This window comes from Lepus europaeus, chromosome 10, assembly GCF_033115175.1.
Source record: "Lepus europaeus isolate LE1 chromosome 10, mLepTim1.pri, whole genome shotgun sequence".
NCBI classification, from domain to species: Eukaryota; Metazoa; Chordata; class Mammalia; order Lagomorpha; family Leporidae; genus Lepus; species Lepus europaeus.
The window spans coordinates 70,270,035-70,294,500 of NC_084836.1; the positions used below are offsets into that span (position 1 = coordinate 70,270,035).

At 46.5% G+C, this 24,466-nt stretch overlaps 1 protein-coding gene across 2 annotated transcripts in view; it reads left to right on the top strand.

Moving 5' to 3' along the window:
• The first annotated feature begins 475 nt into the window (after positions 1-475).
• Positions 476-24,466, top strand: part of RACGAP1 (Rac GTPase activating protein 1) — a 38,093-nt gene continuing 14,102 nt past the window's right edge. The window contains exons 1-7 of one of the 2 annotated variants that reach the window (XM_062203691.1): positions 476-583; positions 8,885-8,973; positions 18,776-18,978; positions 20,348-20,484; positions 21,430-21,499; positions 23,176-23,229; positions 23,903-23,983. In XM_062203691.1, coding sequence (XP_062059675.1) covers positions 8,889-8,973; positions 18,776-18,978; positions 20,348-20,484; positions 21,430-21,499; positions 23,176-23,229; positions 23,903-23,983 — 630 coding nt within the window. In that variant the 5' untranslated portion in view covers positions 476-583; positions 8,885-8,888. The remainder of the gene's footprint in view (positions 584-8,884; positions 8,974-18,775; positions 18,979-20,347; positions 20,485-21,429; positions 21,500-23,175; positions 23,230-23,902; positions 23,984-24,466) is intronic. The other variant, XM_062203692.1, reaches the window with a different exon arrangement.

Here is a 24,466-nt window from a genome sequence, read left to right on the forward strand (position 1 = left end):
TATAGCACGTTATTGTGATCTCCTGTCTCCCAACAGCCTGTGGGGCACTAGAACCTATCCCATTTGTGTTTTGATAGTATTTATCCAAACATCCTCTATCCACCTCTGGTATAATTGAAAATGACAACTGTTATACACTCTTCTGGAATTTTTCCTACTCTAAACCCGACACTGTTTAGTTAATAGTGTCCAAGAGCCCTGTTTTCCTGCCGGGGTTAGGCAAGAAAGCCAAATTATAAGCACTCAAAAGGTATACTTGCCCTTAGTCAACATGGCAACCAGCATGCCTTCAGAAAAGGGCGCCGCGAAAGCAAAAAAAAAAAAAAAAAAAGTTGACCTTAGTCAAAATGGCTACTTCAGGCGTCGCCATGGGAATGCGCATGCGCATCTCTGTTCCCGCCCTCTCCCCGAGACCGGACGCCTGCGCCCGGCGTAGAGGGGCGGTGTGGGAGGAATCAATTTCTCTGTGATTGGTTGGTGCCGGATTTCAAACCGGAGCTGGCGGCGCGGTGCTGCTCTGCCGTTGGGTGAGGCCCGGAGGGAAGTGGAAGGCGCCCAGGTGGGGCCGGGCGAACCCCGCAAGGTGAGCGCTGGGGGCTGCGAGGCGAGGGGCGTGGGACGGCTTGATGGGAGCCGCGTTGACAGCCGCGGCGTGTGGGAGCGGGCCGGCGGCCGCCACACGGCAGGGCGTCCCTGGGGCGGGGGCCGGAGGGTCGCGGGCTCCCCCGACGCCGAGGGCTGGGGACCGCCGGGGCCGAGCTTCCGCCGCACCTGCAGCGGGGCGTACGGGCGGGTGGGGTAGCACCCTGCATCCTGGAGGGGCCGGGCTGGGGCCGCCCCTCTCCCGCCCTGCTGACTGCCCTGGTGACCTGGCCTTCCCGTCCTCGCCCTTAGCCTGGGGGACGGCGAGGCTTTGCTTTGAACACATCACGCACGTTTCTGTCCGTGGTATTTCATCCGTGGCGGGAGTAGCAAAGTGGAGTGGGTGCACAGATAAGCCCTTGGCGGGGGGGCTTTAAATGAATTTCTCTTGAGTATGTAGGACAAAATTTTTTTTTTTTTTTTTTAGTTAGTGGAGGTGTTTAGAGAAGGCGCCTTTCCTGTAGTTTAATCATCCAACAGGTTTTTCTTAAGTGCACAGTATAAAACAAGCTTATGTGGCCTTAAAGTCGTTTATTTGGGGTGATAGAACTTAAAAAAAAAATAAAGCAGTGGTGAGTGTGGTGGGCCTACACAGTGTCGAGAGCACCATAGATCAGCACAGCCCTTCTTAGAAAACGTTTCGGTCATTATCAAGAGCCATCAACAGTTTTACACCCTATACAGTAATCCCAGCTTGGGAATCTAGTCCAACGAACACAGTCCTCCCACCCCAAGAAAAGCACTGTTCCATAGGGATGCTGATTTGTTCAAGAAATGTCAATCACTTACCAGTGTCAGGCATTGGGTTGGGCATCAGGCATGAACAGGACAAGACACAATCTCTGCCTTGTTGGACTTTCAGCGATTGGTGGAGGCAGACAGTAAAACTAATGAGGAAATACGCGTTAGTGCATTGGAGGAAAAGAGAGCTGGGAAGTGTGGGGGAAGAGGCTGGGCTATCACTAACATTGGTTGACTAGGAAAGGCCTTGCTGAGAAAGACATTAGAATAAAGGAGGGAGCTGAGGCAGTGACCACACAAGCGATGCTAGGCAGAGATAACTGGAAATTACCTAAATGTCCAGAGAAGGGGATGGTTAAACAAATAGTTGCTCATCAATTCTTTGGGACTTAGAGGAAACATGATAATAAGAATCAAAACCACAAAATTGTGTATAATCTATGGCTGCCACTGTGAAATATGAGAGTATAGTAGGCAGGGATTGGATAGGGAGCACACGGAACTGTTTAGGGTGGTGAGGGTTTCGTTTCGCTTTTTAAAGAAAATACTTTTTTTGGACATAGAAAGTCGACAGTAAGGGAGACTTTTTCTGTCTGCCAAATGAGTGTTGCAGGTCATGAAGAGGAGCGTTTTGTACTTCAGGGTTAGGGCCAAGGCTTCAGTGAATTGGTGAAAGCTTTCTTGGAGAGGTGGGGTTGGGAGGAGAGCTTGGCATGCCGACCTGCTAATACTTTTCTAAAAAGGATCGTAATTACCTCGTGTTTTATCATTCATGTTGGGCTGAGGACAGCCTGTTCACTCTTTCTGTGATTGATTCGCTCATAAGCACACTGGGTTTCAAGATAGCTTTCCTCGGCCTGCCCCTGCCCGTTGTCTGGAGAGTTGATACGGACAAGCAGAAGCCAGACATTTGGGAAGGGGAGTTGTTCTGAAATGCTCTCACTGGAAGTGTGGAGGTCATCTTGAGGAATGACTCCTTGGCAGCAGGGGTCCTGTCGTGTTGATTTCTTGGCCATCTTCAGATTTAGCAGTGTCCGTGAGAATGTTTTTCATGAAGACACATTCCTGTGAAACTCAAAGCGACCTCCCCTTGCTTTGCTGTTGCAATATTTAACACCCTTGATGCATCTGAAAACCCTGATGCGAGATAAATGTCTTAGATAATGCTTTTTAGGGGGAGGAAGAAGAGAAGAGGAGAGAGACTTCCCAGGATACCCTGCAGTAAAATCTGCAGTAGTCTGTTATTCTGAAAGATGATGTCTGTCTCTTGGCTGGGTGATTGAAATTAAATTGGGAACTCAAAAGCAATCACATCAAGCTGAGACTCTTTCATGGTGTTGCCAAATTGCTCCCTTAGGGACGCTCACAGACTGGGGGTCTGGGAGGCAGTGACTTCCCCACCTCTGGGGCTCCCCATCAATAACAGCTGAGAGTCTCCGGCACCTTTTTCTTAAAAGTGCTCCACAAACTGATTTCCTTGCTACACACGGGGACCATTTCAGCTTTCCCCAAGAGGCCATGCAGCCTCTGTTGAGGAGGAGGCACAGCTGTTTTACAGCTGCACAGCAACATGCTACAATGTGACTCTGTTTTTGTATTAGTGCATCTCCTGGCTGAGGAGCTAAATTATACAGGGGAAGAAATAAACAAGTACTCAGGGGGGTGAAAACCCGACCCAGCAGAATTAAGACCAGTTTCAACTGATTTGGAATAGGATGAGTAAGTTTTAGCTTTGTGAATTACAATTTGGCAGAGACATGAGTTAGTATTGTTGCAGACTAATTTTTTTTAATCTATAAATAATTCCTGAGAGTCACTTCTGTAGAATGTTAGTAGAGATATATGGTCCTCCAGCATGTAAAGCAAAGAGGATTATATTTTGCTAGCACTGTTTGGGGATGACCCCAAGTAAACCTATACGAGGGAAAAAACTAACTCTTCAGAAGCAACAAGCCTCATCTCGAACAGCTTGCTGAAAAACCCTCTCCTGGCTTCTTGTTGGCCTGGGTTCTGCTGTAGTCTGTGTTTTATATGTCATACTCTGTGTGTGACATGGTATGCTGGCAGAGGCGTCTGAGAATGCAACATATGTAGCCTAATTGGTGTTCTTAACATAATCTCTCTCCAGCGTTTCTGGTGAAAAACACATGGATTTTGGATTGAGACCTGGGTTTTAATGTGAGCTCTGCATTTATTAGTCATTTAAGGTCTCTGAGTCTTAATTGTTCATTGTGTGCAAAATGGAGATAACTATGTTAGTCAAAATTGATGTAAACAAAAAACATGTGTCTGGTGCCTAGTGTAGTACCTGAAACACTTCAAAGGCACCTACTGGTTTCCTTTCTTTCTAACTGTAGAACTATGTTTAAAACGGTCTAATGTTCTCCATGAGTGATAGCTGAATGTGGAGATAGCCTAGACAGCCTCTGGAAAATGCTAGATTTGGGGTTCACTGTTCTAGGATGCAAATAACAGCTATCAGAACAATAACTGTAAAAATCTACTTCCTGTCCATTTTTATAATCCATGCCTTATATGTTGATAGATTCAACTTACTAATTTATTAAGTTTTTACCTACTCTAGTTTGCAATATTTTATGAGGCAAATAGGGCAGATTTTTTTTTAAAAGATTTATTTATTTATTTGAAAGAGTTAGAGAGAGAGAGAGGAGAGGCAAGGGGAGAGAGAGGTCTCCCATGGTTCACTCCCAAGATGGCCGCCATGGCCAGAGCTACGCCAATCTGAAGCCAGGATTCAGGAGCTTCTTCTGGGTCTCCCACACGGGTGCAGGGGCCCAAGGACTTGGGCCATCTTTCACCACTTTCCCAGGCCATAGCAGAGAGCTGGATTGGAAGTGGAGCAGCTGGGACTTGAATCGGCGCCCATATGGGATTCCGGCACTGCAAGTGGTGACCTTACCCAGTATGCCACAGCACTAGCCCCTAGGGCAGATATTATTGTTCCTCCTTTATAGGCAGGTCTCAGAGTTGAAGGGAGTTATCAAAGGTTCTTAGTACTTGTAGACAGAAGACCTGAAGCTCCCAACCCCCTCAGCTGTTCTTTTTGTTTGAATCTGTATTCCTGTAAGTGTTGAGGGAGAATGGACATTCTTTTGACAGCATCATGGAGGGATGTGTTTGCGTGTACATGCATCATGGAGGGGTGTGTGGGTGTACATACATCATGGAGGGGCGTGTGTGTGCATGTACATGCATCATGGAGGGATGTGGGTGTGCGTGTATATGAATCATGGAGGGGTGTGTGTGTGCATGTACAGGTATGTACATGCTTATTCTCTGATTTCCATTTATCAATTACTTATGTGCAATCATTATGTTAAATACTGCATGTCTGTATTTTTAACATAGTAGTGCCAAATGTAATGTTTCTCCCTGCAAACTTCCAGCCTTACACCTGTCCCAGGGCAGAAACCTAGTGTAAAGTTAACTTGAAGTACAAGCAGTATGCCTGAGTGGCAACTCTGTAAAGCACTGGGGGAAGGGCTGGAGGCAGGGACATCAACTGAAGTGAGCGGTGACAGCCGCCTAGTACACCCGTGCAAGCAGAGTCTGCAAGGCTTGGTTATTGTTGTAGGTGATTTTTTTTTTTTTTTGGACAGGCAGAGTGGGCAGTGAGAGAGACAGAGAGAAAGGTCTTCCTTTTGGCCGGCGCCGCGGCTCAATAGGCTAATCCTCCGCCTTGCAGCGCCGGCACACCGGGTTCTAGTCCCGGTCGGGGCACCGGATTCTGTCCCGGTTGCCCCTCTTCCAGGTCACCTCTCTGCTGTGGCCCGAGAGCGCAGTGGAGGATGGCCCAAGTGCTTGGCCCTGCACCCCATGGGAGACCAGGAGAAGCACCTGGCTCCTGGCTTCGGATCAGCGCGATGCGCCGGCCGCAGTGGCCATTGGAGGGTGAACCAACGGCAAAGGAAGACCTTGCTCTCTGTCTCTGTCTCTCACTGTCCACTCTGCCTGTCAAAAAAAAAAAAAAAAGAAAGAAAGGTCTTCCTTTGCCGTTGGTTCACCCTCCAATGGCCACCGCGGCTGGCGCGCTACAGCCGGCGCACCACGTTGATCTGAAGGCAGGAGCCAGGTGCTTCCTCCTCGTCTCCCATGGGGTGCAGAGCCAAGCACTTGGGCCATCCTCCACTGCGCTCTCGGGCCACAACAGAGAGCTGGCCTGGAAGAGTGGCAACCGGGACAGAATCCGGCACCCCGATCGGGACTAGAACCTGGTGTGCCGGTGCCACAGGTGGAGGATTAGCCTATTGAGCCGCGGCGCCGGCCTATTTATTTATTTTTAAAAATATTTATTTTATTCATTTGAAAGAGTTACAGAGAGAGGTTGAGACAGAGAGAGGTCTTCCATCCGCTGGTTCACTCCCCAGATGGCCACAACGGCCAGAGCTGCACCGATCCGGAGCCAGGAGCCAGGAGCTTCTTCCAGGTCTCCCACATGGGTGCAGGGGCCCAAGGACTTGGGCCACCTTCCACTGCTTTCCCAGGCCATAGCAGGGAGCTGGATAGGAAGAGGAGCAGCTGGGACATGAACAGGCGCCCATATGGGATGCTGGTGCTTCAAGACAGGGCTTTAATCTGCTGTGCCATGGCGCTGGCTCCCCCTTTAAGTTTTTTAAAGAAAGTTTGCTGGGTGTAACGCTGTGGTGCAGTGGGTTAAAGCCCCAGCCTGCAGTGCCATCATCCCATATGGATGCCAGATCATGTCCTGGCTGCTCCACTTCCAATCCAGCTCCCTGCCAATGTGCCTGGGAAAACAGTAGAAGATGACTCAAGTGCTAGGGCCCTGCACCCACATTGGAGACCTGGAAGAAGTTCCTCACTCCTGGCTTTGGATTGGTTTGGCTCTGGCCATTGTGGCCATTTGGGGAGTGAACTAGTAGATGGAAGACCTCTCTTTCTCTCTACCTCTCTCTGTAACTCTTTCAAATAAATAAATCCTTTAAAAATCATCCTGTTTCAAAAAAAAAAAAAATCCTTTACTTATTTGAAAGTTAGAGTGATATAGATAGATATCTTCCACGCTGATTCATTCCCAGATGCCCACAGCAGCTGGAGTTTGACCAGGCCAGTTCCAGGAACCTAGAACTTCATCCAGGTCTCCCACATGGGTAGCAGGGACCCAAGTACTTGGACCATCATCTGCTGCTTTCCCAGGTGCATTAGCAGGGAGCTGGATCAGAAGTGGAGGAGCTGGTACTTGAACCAGCACTCTGATATGGGTTGTGGGTGTTCCATGTAGTGGCCCAACCTGCCGTACCACAATGCCTGCCCACTTCCCACCCCCATCTCTTAATAGTATTGCATTGGGGATTAAATTTCAACACGAGGGACACAAACATTCAAACTGTAGCAGGAACAAAGGATCAGGCTGTAGTGTCACCTAAGACAGAGAGAGATCTTCCATCTTCTGGTTCACTCCTCAAATGGCCATAACAGCCAGGGCTGTGCCAGGAGCCAGGAGCCAGGAGCTTCCTCTTGGTCTTCCACATAGGTGCAGGACCCCAGGAAACTTGGGACATCCTCTGCTGCCTTCCCAGGTGCATTAGCAGAGAGCTGGATTGGAAGTGGAGTAACTGGGACTTGAACCAGCACCCATGTCGGATGCCAGCACCTCATCTTTGCTTCTGTCCTGTAGCTCCTGGGTGTGTTTGCCTGTTTTGTTGTATTGTTAGATCCGTGGGCATCTCCATGACTTCCAGATCTCTTCCTGCCAGTTTTAATGCTATCCTTTTGGCTTTGTTCTTAGTTTATAGAATGATCTTTGTAATAAATGTGTTGGTCTGGTTGCTTGGCAGCTTTCTGTGATTATGTAGCTTGGAACAGAAACATTGCCCTTTTAAAATCTTGGTTCCCAGCCCTGATTCAGGTATATATGTATTATATATTACATCCAGGCTTGGAATTAGGAGCTTTTCTTGCTATCAAAGCAATCATCATATGCGTACAAATGAATTATTCTGTCGCATTTAGTAGAACATAGCATTATATTAAAATAGCCTGTTGTTCTCTGTGGTTTTCCTTCCCTTTTTTCCCTTTCTTGCCCTCATAGCTCGTGGTACAACCTTAATTTCAAAGTCACTAAAGCTTCATAAAAGAATTCTTAAAATTTTATTTATATGCATGAAATGAGGATCTGGATTAGGATGTTGAAACAGTGGTTAGGAGGAAAATATAAGAAGAATCCTTTAATGATGTTTCTGAGGACATTCAGTTTTCAAATTTGACTTTTTATTTCCTTGATAATTTTAAGAACATTCAGTTAATGTCTTTCTTGACTATTAAATGAAGATCTTATTTCTTCCAGGTGTTTCCTGTTAAGTCTATTCAGAGCAGAACTGCCCGTAAGGACACCCGGCGCCGCGGCTCAATAGGCTAATCCTCCACCTTGCGGTGCCGGCACACCGGGTTCTAGTCCCGGTCAGGGCGCTGGATTCTATCCCGGTTGCCCCTCTTCCAGGCCAGCTCTCTGCTGTGGCCAGGGAGTGCAGTGGAGGATGGCCCAAGTCCTTGGGCCCTGCACCCCATGGGAGACCAGGAGAAGCACCTGGCTCCTGGCTTCGGTTCAGCGCGGTGCGCCGGCCGCAGTGGCCATTGGAGGGTGAACCAACGGCAAAGGAAGACCTTGCTCTCTGTCTCTGTCTCTCACTGTCCACTCTGCCTGTCAAAACAACAACAACAACGTATCAATAGGTATTGGGTAGGGGTTAGAGAAAGCCTGAAACTCACTATCCAGAACTCAGTAGCAAAAGCTTTTTCCTTTGCCCTTCTAACTGTGAAGGTGGTGTATTGTCTCTCTGATGCCAGAATGTGGTACAACATAATCCTTTGCCTATACTTAGTACAAATTTATTAGACGTACTCCCTGCGTGCTGTCCTGCAGAGAGCCCTGCATTACAGAAATAATTCTTGTGCTGCTGAGCTGGCGATTTCCCCACTTAATCACTTGCGTGACGTCATCTGTGCTGTTGGTAAGAAATGTGCTGACCATGTCCTGCCTTTTAAAAGGAAGTTTTAACAGGGGCATTAGCGCCAAATGAAATTAGAAAGAAATCTTTTCAGTTACATTGTAAGTTGTCGACGTCCAGATTAAAATGGCTGAAGTGTTTTATTGATCAGTAGGCTTGACTCGGAAGAACCACTCTGTGTGCTCGGAGTTGGTCACAGAGAGACCAGCTGGCCTGCCTGTTCCCAGTTGCCTTCTTCCTAGCTCCGCAGTGATTGCCTAGCAGCGGGAAGCGATGGAGGCAGGAAGGAGTGTTGGAGGCAGAGGTCTGGGGCGGCTTTCTAATTTTTAACAGAGTCTGAAAGCATTCTGACTTTGTTTCTCACACACCACGTCGGGCTGTTGGTTTGGAATTCTTGTGTTGGTAGCTACAAATACAGCGTCCAGATGTGGGTTCCTGATGGCTCTGGGTTGCTGCTGAAGCCTTTGTTGTGGGGAGAAAGCAGGACCCCTAATGCATATTTGATTTCTCGGCAGGAAGATGGATACTATGATGCTGAATTTGCGGAATCTGTTCGAGCAGCTTGTGCGGCGGGTGGAGATCCTCAGTGAAGGAAATGAACTCCGTAAGTCATTCTGAGCTGGCCTGTGTAAGGAGAAAAGGCTGATTACAGGCTTGGGTCTTCTACAGAGCTGAAGGGGGTTCTTCTTAAAGGTGGTTTCCGTTTGAGTTACCTAAAAAGAAAGTAGGGTCCCTTACCATTGTCGGAGCTTAATGGACAGCCTAAGTAGTGACTGAGATTTTTTTCTGTAGTTGCTCCAAAGTGGGTTTGACCCAAACATTTCTCATCATCGAGGTCCTTTTTCCACTGAGTAGTTGGCATTACTTTCAAGTTTCATTTTTGTACCATAAACTGGGGGAAAAAATCTGGATTTCCAAGGCTATTACTTCTTTCTTTCGAGTGGTAGTTCTTTATATTTTTTATCCTGTGCTTTCTTAGTTTAGTTTTTTTAAGGCCATCTATTGACTGGAACTTAGTTTTTAAATTTTTTTTTAAAGATTTATTTATTTGAAAGGCAGCTACAAAGAAAGAGCGTGAGGGATGGGGCCGATGCTGTGGTGTAGTGGGTAGTGCTGCCGCCTGCAGTGCCGGCATCCCATATGGGCACCAGTTCAAGTCCCGGCTGCTCCACTTCCGGTCCTGCTCTCTGCTATGGCCTGGGAGAGCAGCAGAAGATGATCCAAGTCTTTGGGCCCTTGCACCCACGTGGGAGACCCAGAAGAAGCTCTTGGCTCCTGGCTTTGGATCGGCACAGCTCTGGCCATTGTGGCCAACTGGGGAGTGAACCAGCAGATGGAAGACCTCTCTCTCTCTCTTTCTCTCTCTCTCTGCCTCTCCTTCTCTCACTCAGTGTAACTCTGAATTTCAAATAAATAAATAAAATTTTAAAAAGAAAAAAGAGCGTGAGGGTGTGTGCACTTCCATCTGCTGGTTCATGCAACAGCCAGGGCTGGTCCAGGCTGAAGCTAAGAGCCTAGAACTCCATCAGGGTCCCCAGCATGGGTGCCATGGGCCCAGGTACTTGCGTAATCTGTTCTGCTGCTTTCTCAGGTGTGTTAGTGGGGAGAGAGCTGGATCAAAAGTGGAACAACTGAGATTAGAACTGGTTGCCCAAATGGGATGTCGGCTTTGCAGGTGGCAGCTTAACCCACTGTACTACAACACTGGCCCCCTCTATAAAACATTTTCGGTTGAAGAAGGGAAAGAAGTAATTTCTTTTTTTTTGTTAGAGATTTATTTATTTATAAGAGTTACACAGAGAGAGGAGAGGCAGAGAGAGATCTTCCATCCGCTGGTTCACTCCCCAATTGGCCACAACGGCTGGAGCTGCACCAATCTGAAGCCAGGAGCCAAGAGCTTCTTCTGGGTCTCCCACGTGGGTGCAGGGGCCCAAGGACTTGGACCATCTTCTACTGCTTTCCCAGGCCACAGCAGAGAGCTGGATCGGAAGTGGAGCAGCTCGAACCGGCACCCATATGGGATGCCGGCGCGTCAGGCCAGGGTTTTAAACCCGCTGCACCACAGCGCTGGCCCCAAAGTAATTTCTTCTTGAAGTGGGAACTAGGCATCTGCCTTAACCTTCTTTGTATATTTGCTGTTTAGTACTAAATTGTTGAGATTGGGTAGAGAGCTGGGGGGAACAAGGAGGTCTAGAAAGTGAGTTAGCAAGAAAGGAAATGGAGCTGGTAGCCCTGATGCATGTGATCTAAGGAATTGTTCTATGGCAGCTTCTCTCTGTGTAATAAGCTCTCCTATTTCAGATTTTCACCAATACCTATTTCAGTAAATGTTACTGTCAGGCCAGGCTCACTGCTATAAAAATAATATGAGAACTGTGTCTTGAACTCTCCTTAAATCTCCATGGTACTTAGTATAGCATCTTGCTTATGCCATTCAGTATTTTCTTTAAATTGATGTTTTTAATAGCTTATCCACTTACAGGCCTTTTAAAACAATGTTCTATTTTCTCTCTCTGATAGCTGCTACATGACCCTGTCATGTGGCACCAGCTCAGTGACCATGGTGGCATACTAATTAGACTTCTCTTTGAGGTCACATCATCTTAGAAGATGGATTACTTTGGAGTTCAGTGGGGCAGGAGAAGAGTATGAAATAAGAACTCTTGAAACTCAGGTTTAGGGCCCAGCGTTGTGGAGTAACGGGTTAAGCTACCACCTGCAAATCTGGCCCACGAAGTTCAAATCTTGGCTGCTCCACTTCCAATCCAGTTCCCTACTAATGCTCCCGGGAAAGCAGTGGAGGATGGCCTAAGTCCTTGGGCTGCTGCACCTATGGGGGAGACCCAGAAGAAGCCCCTGGCTCCTGGCTTCAGACTGCCCCAGCTCTGGCCATTGCAGCCATTTGGAGAGTGAACCAGTGGATGGAAGATCTGTCTTTCTTTTTTTTTTAATTTTTATTTATTTATTTATTTATTTTTTTTTTTTGACAGGCAGAGTGGACAGTGAGAGAGAGACAGAGAGAAAGGTCTTCCTTTTGCCGTTGGTTCACCCTCCAATGGCCGCCGCGGTAGCGCGCTGCGGCCAGCGCACCGCGCTGTTCCGATGGCAGGAGCCAGGTGCTTATCCTGGTCTCCCATGGGGTGCAGAGCCCAAACACTTGGGCCATCCTCCACTGCACTCCCTGGCCACAGCAGAGAGCTGGCCTGGAAGAGGGGCAACCGGGACAGGATCGGTGCCCCGACCGGGACTAGAACCCGGTGTGCCGGCGCCGCAAGGCGGAGGACTAGCCTGTTGAGCCACGGCGCCGGCCGGAAGATCTGTCTTTCTGTCTCTCTCTCTCTCTCTCTCTAACTCTGCCTTTCAGATAAAAATAAATCTTTTTCAAAAAAGGCCTCGGATTTATTCCACAAACATTTTATGAGAACCTATCGAAGCTTCTAGCCCATACTGAGTTTTGGGAAAGGCTTCACAAGGAAAAGTAGGGATTGAGTTGAACCTTAGCTGCAGGTCAGGATCCCAGGAGGCAGAGATGAGAGAGGGCGTTTTAGGTCAGCAGCAGCCTGAGTGTAGGGAAGAGGCTTTAGGGTATGAGGGGAATAGGAGTTGGGGAGTGATACAATCAGAGCCAGGTTTGGGAGGATTAACCTGACCAGCAGAGACTGTGAGAGGTGGCGGCTGGGAGAATGCCGAGGAAGGAGATGGTGGCCATGGCTCTGGAAAGAGGCAGTAAGTGCACTGACTGGAGTGGAAGCTGTGCAGATGGAGACAGGGGACATGGTTGAAGACATGGGTGGTGAGAACTCCAGCAGGAGGCAGCTGATAGAATATGGAGGCCCAGAGAGGGGTCTGAGGGGGAGAGTCCTGACACCAGTGCTGGGCTGTTGACGGGTATTTCTGGGTCTGTTTCTCCATCTGTAAAATAGGCATTTAAATGTCTTTATCTCCTTTAAGGGAACGCTGAGGGGATTTGGAGATAAATTGAGATACTGGCTATAGAAATACTTCTGGAAGGGATTTTGCCAACCCTCCACCCTCGAAAGAAAAGCACAGGACATTTATTTTTGTAGATATAAGTAGATTTCTATCTTCCCATTGATTTCTATTATAAAATAGAGGAACATTTCATCATCTTCTTCTAATCTGTAACTTGGGATGTTGGCCTTTGAGGAAGTGAAGCAGCTCAGCCTTTTTTAGACTCTAGAATTTCCTTTGTACAAGTATCTGTCCTCTTTTTTTTTTTTTTTTTTGTAATATTTTATTTATTTACTTGAAAGAATTACAGAGAGGCAGAGGCAGAGAGAGAGGGAGAGGTCTTCCATCTGCTGGTTCACTCCCCAATTGGCCGCAATGGCCAGAGCTGAGCTAATCCGAAGCCAGGAGCTAGGAGCTTCTTCTGGGTCTCCCACATGGGTGCAGGGGTCCAAGGACTTGGGCCATCTTCTACTGCTTCCCCAGGCCATAGCAGAGAGCTGGATCGGAAGTGGAGCAGCTGGGACTCGAACCGGCACCCATATAGGATACCCACTATGCCACAGTGCTGGCCCCCCGTCCTCTTCTTAAGTCTTGAGATTTCTTCCACACCCAAGAATCCTAACTTCTTAGTCCTTTCTTCATAATTTTGTTCTTCCTCCTCTTCCTGTTTATTAATATTTTACTGGTAACAGAAGTTCCTAAAATGAATTAACCAAAAATTCGTTTTCATTGCCTTGGTACAGATATTTTCTTTTTCCGTTATGAAAGATCAGAATGAGACAGTGGTGTTGTGCAGCAGGTTAAGCTGCAGCCTGCATTGCCGACATCCCATACAAGCAACAGCTCTCTGGTAATGTGCCCTGAAAAAGCAGTGGAAGATGGCCCAGGTGCTTGGGGACCTGCCACCCACGTGGGAGACCCAGATGGAGTTTCTGGCTCCTGGCTTCTACCTGACCCAGCCCTGGCTATTGGGGCCATTTGGGGAATGAACCAGTGGATGGAAAATTGCGTTCTCTCTTTCTCTCTCTCTCTCTAACTCTGTCTTTGAAATATTTTTAAAAAATTAAAATGAAAGTTAATGTTCAAGTAAAGTTATTTTATTTTATTTTATTTATTTTATTTATTTTATTTATTTATTTATTTTTTGACAGGCAGAGTGGACAGTGAGAGAGAGACAGAGAGAAAGGTCTTCCTTTGCCGTTGGTTCACCCTCCAATGGCCGCCGCGGTAGCGCGCTGTGGCCGGCGCACCGCGCTGTTCCGATGGCAGGAGCCAGGTGCTTCTCCTGGTCTCCCATGGGGTGCAGGGCCCAAGCACTTGGGCCATCCTCCACTGCACTCCCTGGCCACAGCAGAGAGCTGGCCTGGAAGAGGGGCAACCGGGACAGGATCGGTGCCCCGACCGGGACTAGAACCCGGTGTGCCGGCGCCGCAAGGCGGAGGATTAGCCTGTTGAGCCACGGCGCCGGCCAAGTAAAGTTATTTTAATAATCTAGGGATTTTATTTTCTTTGTTTTCCCCAGTGTACATAGTTTTTATCTTCTTTTTATTTATTTTTTTAAGAGACAGAGAGAGTACCCGTGCACTGGTTTACTTCCCAAGTGTTCCTAATGGCCTCCCAGCCAGGCCTGAAGCCGGAAGCCAGGAACCCCGTCTGGGTCTCCCTTGTGGGTGGCAGAAGTCCAAGCACTTGAGCTACCGCCTGCTGCCTTCCGGGGTGTTCATTAACTGGATTGGAAGCAGAATAGCTGGGATTTAAATCAGGTACCCCAATATGGGATGGGGACATCCGAAGAGATGGCTTAATGCCTGCCCACTATTCATTCAAAGTAGAATTGTACATAGAAGTAATTTCTTTCGTTCTTTTTTTTTTTTTTTTTTGACAGGCAGAGTTAGTGAGAGAGAGAGACAGAGAGAAAGGTCTTCCTTCCGTTGGTTCATCCCCCAAATGGCCGCTGCGGCCGGCGCGCTGCGCCGATCTGAAGCCAGGAGCCAGGTGCCTCCTCCTGGTCTTCCATGCGGGTGTAGGGCCCAAGCACTTGGGCCATCCTCCACTGCCTTCCTGGGCCACAGCAGAGAGCTGGACTGGAAGAGGAACAACTGGGACAGAATCCGGCGCCCTAACCAGGACTAGAACCTGGGGTGCTGGCGCCACAGGCAGAGGATTAGCCAAGTGAGCCACGACACTGGCTAGAAGTAATTTCTTAATCAGGCATACAGATGTTCTAAGTTTGGTGTAGCTTAAACTAAGCTGGACCAGTAATTTAATAATCTGTACTATTAAAGTAAGAACTACTTCCTTGAAATAAACTGACGTTTGATTTGGTTTGGTTTGAGTCGTCTTCATCCAGTTCAGTTAGACTTGAAATGTGTGGCCAGTTAACAATGTATAGAAATTAAAACTCCAATTGAACAAGACTTATCAAGAAGGAGTATCCTAAAAGACAAACAGTTCAGCAAAATTAGGTCAGATAGAAATATTTTCATTCTTTGAATTTAGAAAATGTTTGAGTACACGCAGCACTGTATTTAGAAATATATGTGGCTGGTGCCGCAGCTCAATAGGCTAATCCTCCGCCTAGCGGCGCCGGCACACTGGGTTCTAGTCCTGGTCAGGGCACTGGATTCTGTCCCGGTTGCCCCTCTTCCAGGCCAGCTCTCTGCTGTGGCCAGGGAGTACAGTGGAGGATGGCCCAAGTGCTTGGGCCCTGCACCCCATGGGAGACCAGGAGAAGCAACCTGGCTCCTGCCTTCGGATCAGCGCTGTGCGCCGGCTGCAGCGCGCCGGCCGTGGCGGCCATTGGAGGGTGAACCAACGGCAAAGGAAGACCTTTCTCTCTGTCTCTCTCTCTCACTGTCCACTCTGCCTGTCAAAAAAAAAAAAAAAAAAAAAAAGAAATATGTGTAAAAACAGGTCCGGTGCTGTGGCGTAGTGGGTGTGCTGCTGCCTGCAGTGCCGGCATCCCATCTGGGCACTGGTTCAAGTCCCGGCTGCTCCACTTCCAATCCAGCTCTCTACTATGGCTTGGAAAGAAGCAGAAGACGGCCCAAGCGCTTGGGCCCCTGCACCCATATGGGAGACCCAGAAAAAGCTCCTGGCTCCTGGCTTTGGATCAGCACAGCTCTGGCCATTGCGGCCGTCTAGGGAGTGAACCAGCAGATGGAACGACCTCTCTCTCTGCCTCTGCATCTCTCTAACTCTGCCTTTCAAATAAATAAATATTAAAAAAAAAAAAAAAAACACACCAGGAGGAAGCTCCTGGCTTTGGATCAGCCGCAGCATGCTGGCCGTAGCGGCCATTTAGGGGGTGAACTAACAGAAAAGGAAGACCTTTCTCTCTGTCTCTCTCTTGCTCACTGTCTAACTCTGCGTGTCAAAACAAAACAAAAACATGTAGTTGACCACAGCTTGAAACTCTAAGGTTTTTGGACTATAGTTTCTTCTGTCACAGGGGTGGGTGTTTGGTGCAGCTCCTAAGCCACTGCTGGGATGCCTGTGTGCTGTATCACAGCACTTGGATTTGAGTCCTGGATCTGCTTATGATTGCCTCTTCCTGCTAATGTAGATCCTGGGAGGCAGCATCTGATGGTCAAGTAGTTGGGTCCCTGCCACATACATGGGAGACCTGAGCGGAGTTCCTGGCTCCTAGCTTCTGCCTGAGCCAGCCCCAGCTGTTGAAGGCATTTGAGGAGTGAGCTGGTGAACAGAACAGCTCTCTCTGTCTGTGTTTGTCTTTCTGTCTCTGCCTTTCAAATAAAAATAAATAATAAAAATTAATAAAATTTTTAAAAAACACAAAAGTATACAGATCGAGAGTGGTTAGCCTAGTGGTTAAGATGTCTGCATCCCACACTGGAATGTGTTCAGGTCCCAGCTCCGGCTCCTGATTCCAGCTTCCTGCCACCTGTAGACTCTGGAATCAGTGGTGATTACTCAAGGTCATTGGCTTCCTGCCACCCAAGGGATCCCCCTGGCTCCTGGCTCTGGCCTTGGCTATCCTTGGTCGTTGCAGGCATTTGGGGAGTGAACCAGCAGATAGGAGTTCTCTCTGTCTCTGTCTCTGTGCTTCTCAAATAAAAGAAATACTCAAGGGGTCAATGTTGTGGCATAGTAGGTAAAGCTGCTGCCTGCAGTGCTAGCATCCCATATGGGTGCCAGTTTGAGCTCTGGCTGTCCCACTTTCGGTCCAGCTCCCTGCTAGTGGCCTGGGAAAGCAGCAGAAGATGGCCCAAGTGCTTGGGCCCCCACACCTGTGTGGGAGACCCAAATGAAGTTCCTGGCTCCTGGCTTTGGACTGGCCCAGCCCTGGCTGTTGGGGCTCCACTACATCTCCAGGTGCATTAGCAGGAAGCTGGCTTGAAAGTGGAGCAGCCGGGACTCAAACCGGTGTGCATATGGGATGCAGGTGCCACAGGTGACAGTTTTACCTGCTATACCACAGCACTGGCTCCTTCCAGGAAATTTTTGAAGAAGCCTTGAATTGTTTTATTTTTCCTTAGGTAAAAGAAAAAAGTCATATGTCCTAGACTGTTAACTAAACCAGTATACTGTTTAAAACTGTGAATTGTAATACTTTTTTTTTTTTTAAAGATTTATTTACTTGAAAGGCAGAATTATGGAAAGGGAGAGACAGAGAGACAAAGAGATTTCGCATCTGTGGGTTCACTCCCCATGCAATAGCCAGGGCTGGGCCAGGCTGAAACCAGGAGCCTGAACCTCCCTTCGGGTTTCTCTTGTGGATGCAGGAGCCCAAGAACTTGGGCTGTCCTCTGCTGCCTTCTCAGGCACATTAGCAGGGAGCTGGATTGGAAGTGGAGTAGCTGGAACTAGAACTGGATATTTGCGTTGCAGTTGGTGGCCTAACCCAGTATGCTACAACAACTAGCCTCAATGCTTTATTTTTTGATCCTTGGTGTTTGTGTTGACTCTATCCTATTTTGTTAACATTTGTTGTCTGCTTAAAACTAAAGTTTCCTTGTGATTTAGTTTCCCTAGAATGAATTAGGTATCCTAATTTATAAGTTTGAAACTTAGCCAAATTGTGAAAGTTGCTGAAAAAGGCACTGTATTGTTTCTATACTGCTAGGTTAAAATCAAATAGAAAAAGTGCCCTTAATAGTTAGGAATCTGCTAGCTTTGTGTGAATTTGGCCTAGTTTTCATTTATAAACTGGGTTAGTTTGACTAGCAACAGATACACACTTTGGGACTTTCCTCCATGATGCTGATAGAAAGTGATGCTTAGAGATAGATTGAGGTTAACTAGAAAATTATAAGACACTTTTTGCAAATACATTGTGGAAGAATAGTCTTTGCCAGTAGTAGTTGATAAGAATGAATGCCAGGGCTGGTGCTGTGGTGCCGCGGGGTAAAGCCCAACCTGCAGTGCATGCATCCCACATGGGCGATGATCCAAGTCCCGGCTGCTCCACTTCTGATCCGCTCTCTGCTATGGCCTGGGAAAGCAGTAGAAGATGGCCCAAGTGGTTGGCTCTTGCACCCACATGTGAGATCTGTAAGAAGCTCCTGGCTCTTGGCTTCGGATCATCTCAGCTCTGGCCGTTGTGGTCACCAGCAGATGGAAGACCTCTCTCTGTGGCTCGACCTCTCTCTATAACTCTGTCTTTCAAATAAATAAAATAAATAAATTTTTAAAAAGCAAAAGATAAAATCATTTAAAAAAAGAAAAAGAATGAGTGCCATCAGGGTTATCTTGCTTTTGAGGTTCTGTGTTGGAAGCGATGCTCTCTTGGTAGACATTTGGAAAGAATCCACATTCTGTTATCAGTGACTTTCCAAAGCTAGTATGGTCTTCTCTTTTTTTTATAAAGTAGAATGTTTACATGCCCTTCAGGGCAGTGTTAAACAGCAAAAGCAAATTGGCTGTTTACTTTCAAATCAATATTCGTATAATTATGTAGCTGAATGGAAATGCAAGCCTAGACATCTATAATATTAATCTATATCTACTAGAGCATATTGCAGCAGTTACATTTGAATTTGCTGTTCAACATCTCTCTGGCCCAGCATTGTGTGACTGTAAAGGAGGCTGTTTTTGTTTTACAGCTGTAACTGTCCTAGTGTGTGACAGCTGCCCCAAAGGTGTCTTCCCTTTGGTTGCCTTCTGTCAGGAGTTTTCAGTGTTGGTGTCACATCTGGAGCCAGGTGACGGATTAGTTACATATTCCATAGCAGATGCCACTAGCTAAGCCGAAAAGTAAGTGGCCCATTGAAACAGGAATTGCTTCCTGCAGAGCTCTCATCTAGAGTGCAAACCTATCCAGAATCTGCTCCTGGCTTTCAGCCGGACTTGCCCATAGTTCAGCTGGTGTCTTAGTCATGTGTTTGGAGTAAGACTAACTGTGCAGACTTACTTCTTAGAGCAGTTGTACTCTGTTTGGCACTTGAATTATTAAAGTTTCCTCTTTTCCTCAGAATTCATCCAGTTGGCAAAGGACTTTGAGGATTTCCGTAAAAAGTGGCAGAGAACAGACCACGAGCTGGGGAAGTACAAGGATCTTTTGATGAAAGCGGAGACCGAGCGAAGCGCCCTGGATGTGAAGCTGAAGCATGCGCGCAATCAGGTGGACGTGGAGATCCGACGGAGACAGCGAGCCGAGGCGGACTGCGAAAAGCTGGTGTGCACCATGCTCTGTGCTAGGACAGGGTGACCGCAGCGGGGAGTGTGGTCTGATAATATATGTGCTCGTTATGTATGCCCAGGTTCTTCTACATTAGAGAACTGAAGTGACCTAGCCTTCACAACTTGCCCATTGTTGGAGCTGAAATTGCAGCCTAGGAGTTCTGTTTTCTGTAGTTTGAAATTTAAATTTTCTTTTAGACTTACAATGATTGCTTTAATAAGCAGATTTAAAATGATAATTTAAAATTTTTCAATTAGGGGTCGGTGTTGGGTACAGAGGCTTAAGTCACAGCTTGGGATGCCCACAACCCATATTGGAGGGCCTGGTTTGAGTCCTGGCTCCTCTGTTTCCAGGCCAGCTTCCTGTCAGTGCACACCAGGGTGGGCAGCAGATGATGGCTCCAGTGCTTGGTTCCAGCACCCATGCAGGAGATCTGGATGGAGTTTTCATCTCTTGGCCTTGACCTGCCATCCCTGGCTGTTGTGACCGTTTCAGAAATGAACCAATGGATGAAAGATCTCCCTCTGTCTCTCTGCCTTTTAAATAAAATGAAAACAAACATTAAAAAAAACAATAAAATATTAAAATCAGGGTGAAAGGCAGGGAAGTCCCAGTATACTTGATCAATCACAAGTTGGTGATCATCTCATTATTTATTACAGTACCACCGAGAATACCTTCATCCTTATGTGAACTGCTGATACTTTGTCACTGATACAAGCAAAACAGCTCTCAGTCTGCTTCGTCAGTGCTGTCTCCTTCAGGGTAAAGAGCTGGGTGCACTCAGCCAGTTGAGCAGTGCGGCTGACAGTGACGGAGACCACTATCATTTCCATGTGCCGGGGTGGGTCATGGTGCAGAGGGAAGCCTTTCTGATGAGAGACTACTCCATCCTAGTGCACAGTTCAATGCCTCAGCGAGCGCAGATCGTCTGCTTCCAGTGTGTTACAGCTTTGTATCTGTTTTAATGCATTTTGCTCCACTATTTAGAAAGGTGGGTGGCTGCTCTGATCCATAGAAGCAGCCCATAATTGTCCTGATAGGAATGACACTAAAGTGGTTTTGCTATGTGAGATCTATTTTGGGACTCTCGTTTTTACATTACTGTCTTGGATTAGCTTTTTGATCCAAAAGTCTTAGAACTGAAAGCCCACTGTTCCAGGTAGGGTTCATTTTACCAGTCAAATCAGAGACACAATCAGGGCTTGGTGTGAATTAATATGCTGTGGGTGTAGCAGCCTTCCTGAAGGCCCATTTGCATAATGCCATATTTTAATGTCTTGTGGTCCGCCTGTCCCATAAATCTCAGGTGGAATTTTCTCCCCTGGCTGGGACTGATGTTTCACTTTGCTTTGGTCTGTAGGAACGACAGATTCAGCTGATCCGAGAGATGCTCATGTGTGACACATCTGGCAGCATTCAACTAAGTGAGGAGCAAAAATCAGCTCTGGCCTTTCTCAACAGGGGCCAGCCATCCAGTGGCAACGCCGGGAACAAGAGGTGGGGAAACCACATCTGTAGCTGTATGATCATGAGCAACACAAGCGTCCGAAGTTCTTGTTATCTGAACTCTCAAAATATACTGCTCCTGGAATGTGTGCTGAATAGAGCAGAAGACTGGAGGGTTGGGGAATAAAGGCACAGGTTCCTCCCTGTTTCTTTTATTTTCTTATCTTTCCTTAGGATATTGTTTCACCCTGGATAAAACTTTGATGTTGGTGCTAAATTGCACATCAATAACTAATCCTGCACATTGCTAAGAAACCTAAAGGTGAAAGTGGCAGCTCAGCAGTGCTTTCAATGTTCACTCTCCAGAGAGCTCTTGTAGCTCTTCTGGTTTAGAAAGGTTGCTGTGAGCCCTGCCCGGACAGTAATTTCAGTTGCACTGCATCACCATTTAAAATAGTCTCAAGCAGGCTTTGGATTTAGCACCCCCAATACAATAAGTAGAGAAAGGTCAGCATTCTTAGAGCTATTTGTTTTGTTGCCTGATTGTTTTATGGGGAATCTTTATAACTAAGAAGATGTATGGGCTTAATTTCTTAAAACTAATGCTGGGTAGTACTCTCTTGTAGAAAGCAGCCACAACTGGGATCAAGGGAAGCTTCACCCATTAAACTTCCTCATGAATTTTTAGCAGCCTGTAGTAGGAACTCAGCAGGGAATAGCACCCATAGGCTTGACTGTCGCTTGAAGCAGCTGTGACAAGACCTTTTGTTACGTGACTCCTGCTGAAACAGCAGCTATGTTGCACCAGTACTCACGCAGCACACACGTTCTCCTATGAAAACCGTAAAGAGCAACCATCCCCTGCTAGGATTTCAGCTTGTGGTTGTTTCCATAGAGAAGCTAGTACCGCGAGTCTGCGGTGTGACCCAGCTGGGGTACTTGTTCTGAGTGATGGTGGGTTTTATGTTCTAACACTGCATTGTTTCACTCATCCAGACTGTCAACTATCGATGAATCTGGTTCCATTTTATCAGATATCAGCTTTGACAAGACTGATGAATCACTGGTAATAACATTTGATCTCCTCACTTATCTACCTTTCTTAACCCTGTTCCCTCAAGCATCTCTCCCGCCTTCTCCTCTGGACAGACTTTATTACCCTTTTATTAGTTGATGTGTTATAGATTCTGAGCTAGCAATTTAAAATATAAATCAACACAGGCTGTAAGAGATGGGCTTATATATTTGTTTAGTTTCTGGAAGTGAGAATATAGAATTCAGGATTTGGTATGAGGTTGAGTTTACTTAATGGATCTCTGTGAGCAGCATGTCCTAATTGATTATATCTTCTTGACTTATTTATTAAAGCTCCAGCTAGCGGTAAAAAAAATTAGCAAAATCCTATCCAGACAGGGTTTGTTTTCTGCTTTTGGGGTAAATAAGACGTGTGCCTTATTTCTGAGTCTGTTTGGTTCTTTAGAAAAGTTCAGCCATACTTCACAATTAGAAGAAACCAGCGTACCGGCACTTTAGCCAGAAGTTTGTGAAGAGTTTCTAGGCACTGTAGAATGCTTTGGTCAAGAGTGGCCCATTTGTGTGTGCCCTGTTACTCCGCGGACATGGGGCAGCGCCCTTCTCTTAGTTCACGGGCATTTCTGCATGAAAGGTGGTCCCCTGATTTCATCTTGGAAAGTCAAGAGACTGTCACTGATTTGTGTGTGTGTTCTGTTGCTCACTGAGAACTGGCAAACAAAATAATAAATCAGAGGAAGTTATCGGTTGCTTTTCTGATACAGCAAAATGAGAGAACTGCTTTTACATGGCTAGGAGCTTTTCACCCAAATTTAGCATGTGATTGGAGAGGAAGATGGCATTTTATAGATACAAATATTAGGCATCACCTTCTGGAAAACAGCAATGATAAAAGAATAGGTGTGAAATGTATAATAGAACCAGAACATGTTATCAACTGGTTTTGGAGCCAGATTTCCAGATATGATGTTTGTTGAAGTTGCATCATAACAACCAGTAGCTAAATAGCTTGGCCATGAATTAGAGAAGTTATATTTATTTACCTGTGATACTGTTTGCTCTATGCAACTGTTTCTAGATCCTATGTTTTCAGGAAGCACCAGGAATAAGGAAATGAATGCCAGATAGCTATTAAATGGATGCAAGTGGTTAAAATAAGTACATTGAAGCTAGACCATAGCAAAGGCCAAATAATGCTTCAGTGGTGAGCATCTTTTTAGGACCCAAGGAGGAGGGATGACTCGGAGATATGAAACCTGAACTGGAACGTTTTAAAGTGGCAGTATTGTACAGAACATCTGATTAGACAGTAACAATCCCTTGAGGGCAAGAATCACACCTAACACGATCGGTATAGTGCCTAACATCCTGTAAGTTTTAAAACTAATTACAAAAATAATCAGAAATAAAGGACCAGGCACCGGAAGTAATCACGGCAGAAGGTGATTCTTTAACCTTTTCTTGCCTCTGTGGTATTGGTTCCTGATTCTATTATAATAGCTTCAATTTTTGAAAGAAAGCATATTAACTTCCTGTAACTCTGCAGCTAAAGCACTTGAGACCTTCCCTCCCCCCCGCCACTGCTCCCACTCCCCAGATCATAAGTTGGGTGGTGACTTGAGCAGCCTTTAAAGTTCACAACATTTATTTGCACGGGTATAGGCGAAGCCTAACCAAAGAAGGAAATTAATGCAGTGTGATTGTCAACAGGATTGGGATTCTTCTTTGGTGAAGACCTTCAAACTGAAGAAGAGAGAAAAGAGAGTATGTATGGTTTCTTTCGTTTTTTTTTTTTTTTTCCAAAGTGACAATAAGAGTTTCCTTTGGAAAATTTGCCATGAAATTACATTCTGACACGTTGTTCTAGCCATTGTTAAATACATATTACAAATCAATTCCTGCTGTGGTGGGGAGTGGTATTGATAGTCTTTGAGGTAGTAACTCAGGATGGGATGCTGTTCCCCTGGCCTGGGCTGTGCCTCAATTCATTCATACAGTAGAAAGGGAAATGCTTAAGTTGTTTTCAGGCTGTCATGTGAATTTTTATGCAGGACTTTTGTGCTATAATATAAGCTTGAGATGAAATGTGTGTATAATGGGATACAGAGACCTATCTGTGTGTGCTTGTTTAGGGTATGTAATGTGTTTCCAAAGACTTCACATCCTTAGATAGGATTACAGCTCTCCTTTTTTGTGGCACTGTCATCCGAATTTCTCCAGAGCTTGCTCATTTTTTTCCCTTAGGGCACTGAGGGTATTTTTGTGTTGGTACAACTTATTCTTCATGTGGAAATGGGTATGTGAAAGAGCGCATTGTTTATTTACTGTATTCCTGGTCTGTAGGACTTGCCAGCATATCGTCTGATAGAATGGTTTTAGCTTATGTGCTTTGAACCTACTTGGCACTGAAGTTACTGGTCTTTGCTCCCCCCTCCAGCGCTCTAGTAGCCGGCAGTTTGTTGATGGTCCCCCTGGACCTATAAAGAAAACTCGTTCCATTGGGTCTACAGTTGACCAGGTAAGAATAGTAAGACCCAGAGAACTGTGGTCTGTTTTTGTCTGTCTGTTTGAAGGTAGATTTATTTATTTGAAAGTCAGAGTTAGAGAGAGAGAGAGAGAGAGATACAGAGAGAGATCTTGCATCCATTGGTTCACTCCCCAAATGGCCCCAACAGCCAGGGTGGGGCCAGGCTGAAGCCAGGAGCTTCTTCCAGGTCACCCACTTAGGTGCAGGGGCCCAAGGACTTGGGCTATCCTCCGCTGCTTTCCCAGGCACATCAGCAGGGAGCTGGATTGGAAGTGGAGCATCCGGGTCTTGAATCGGTGCCCATATGGGATGCCGATGTCACACACAGCAGCTTAACCCACTATGCCACAGTGCCGGCCCTGAACTGTGGTCTTGAATACACCAGCAATTAGTTGTCTCAAGCATTAAAAACTCCTTTAAGTCAACATTATAGTGTTAGTTTGAGATCTTTGATGGGAGTTTTCATATATAACA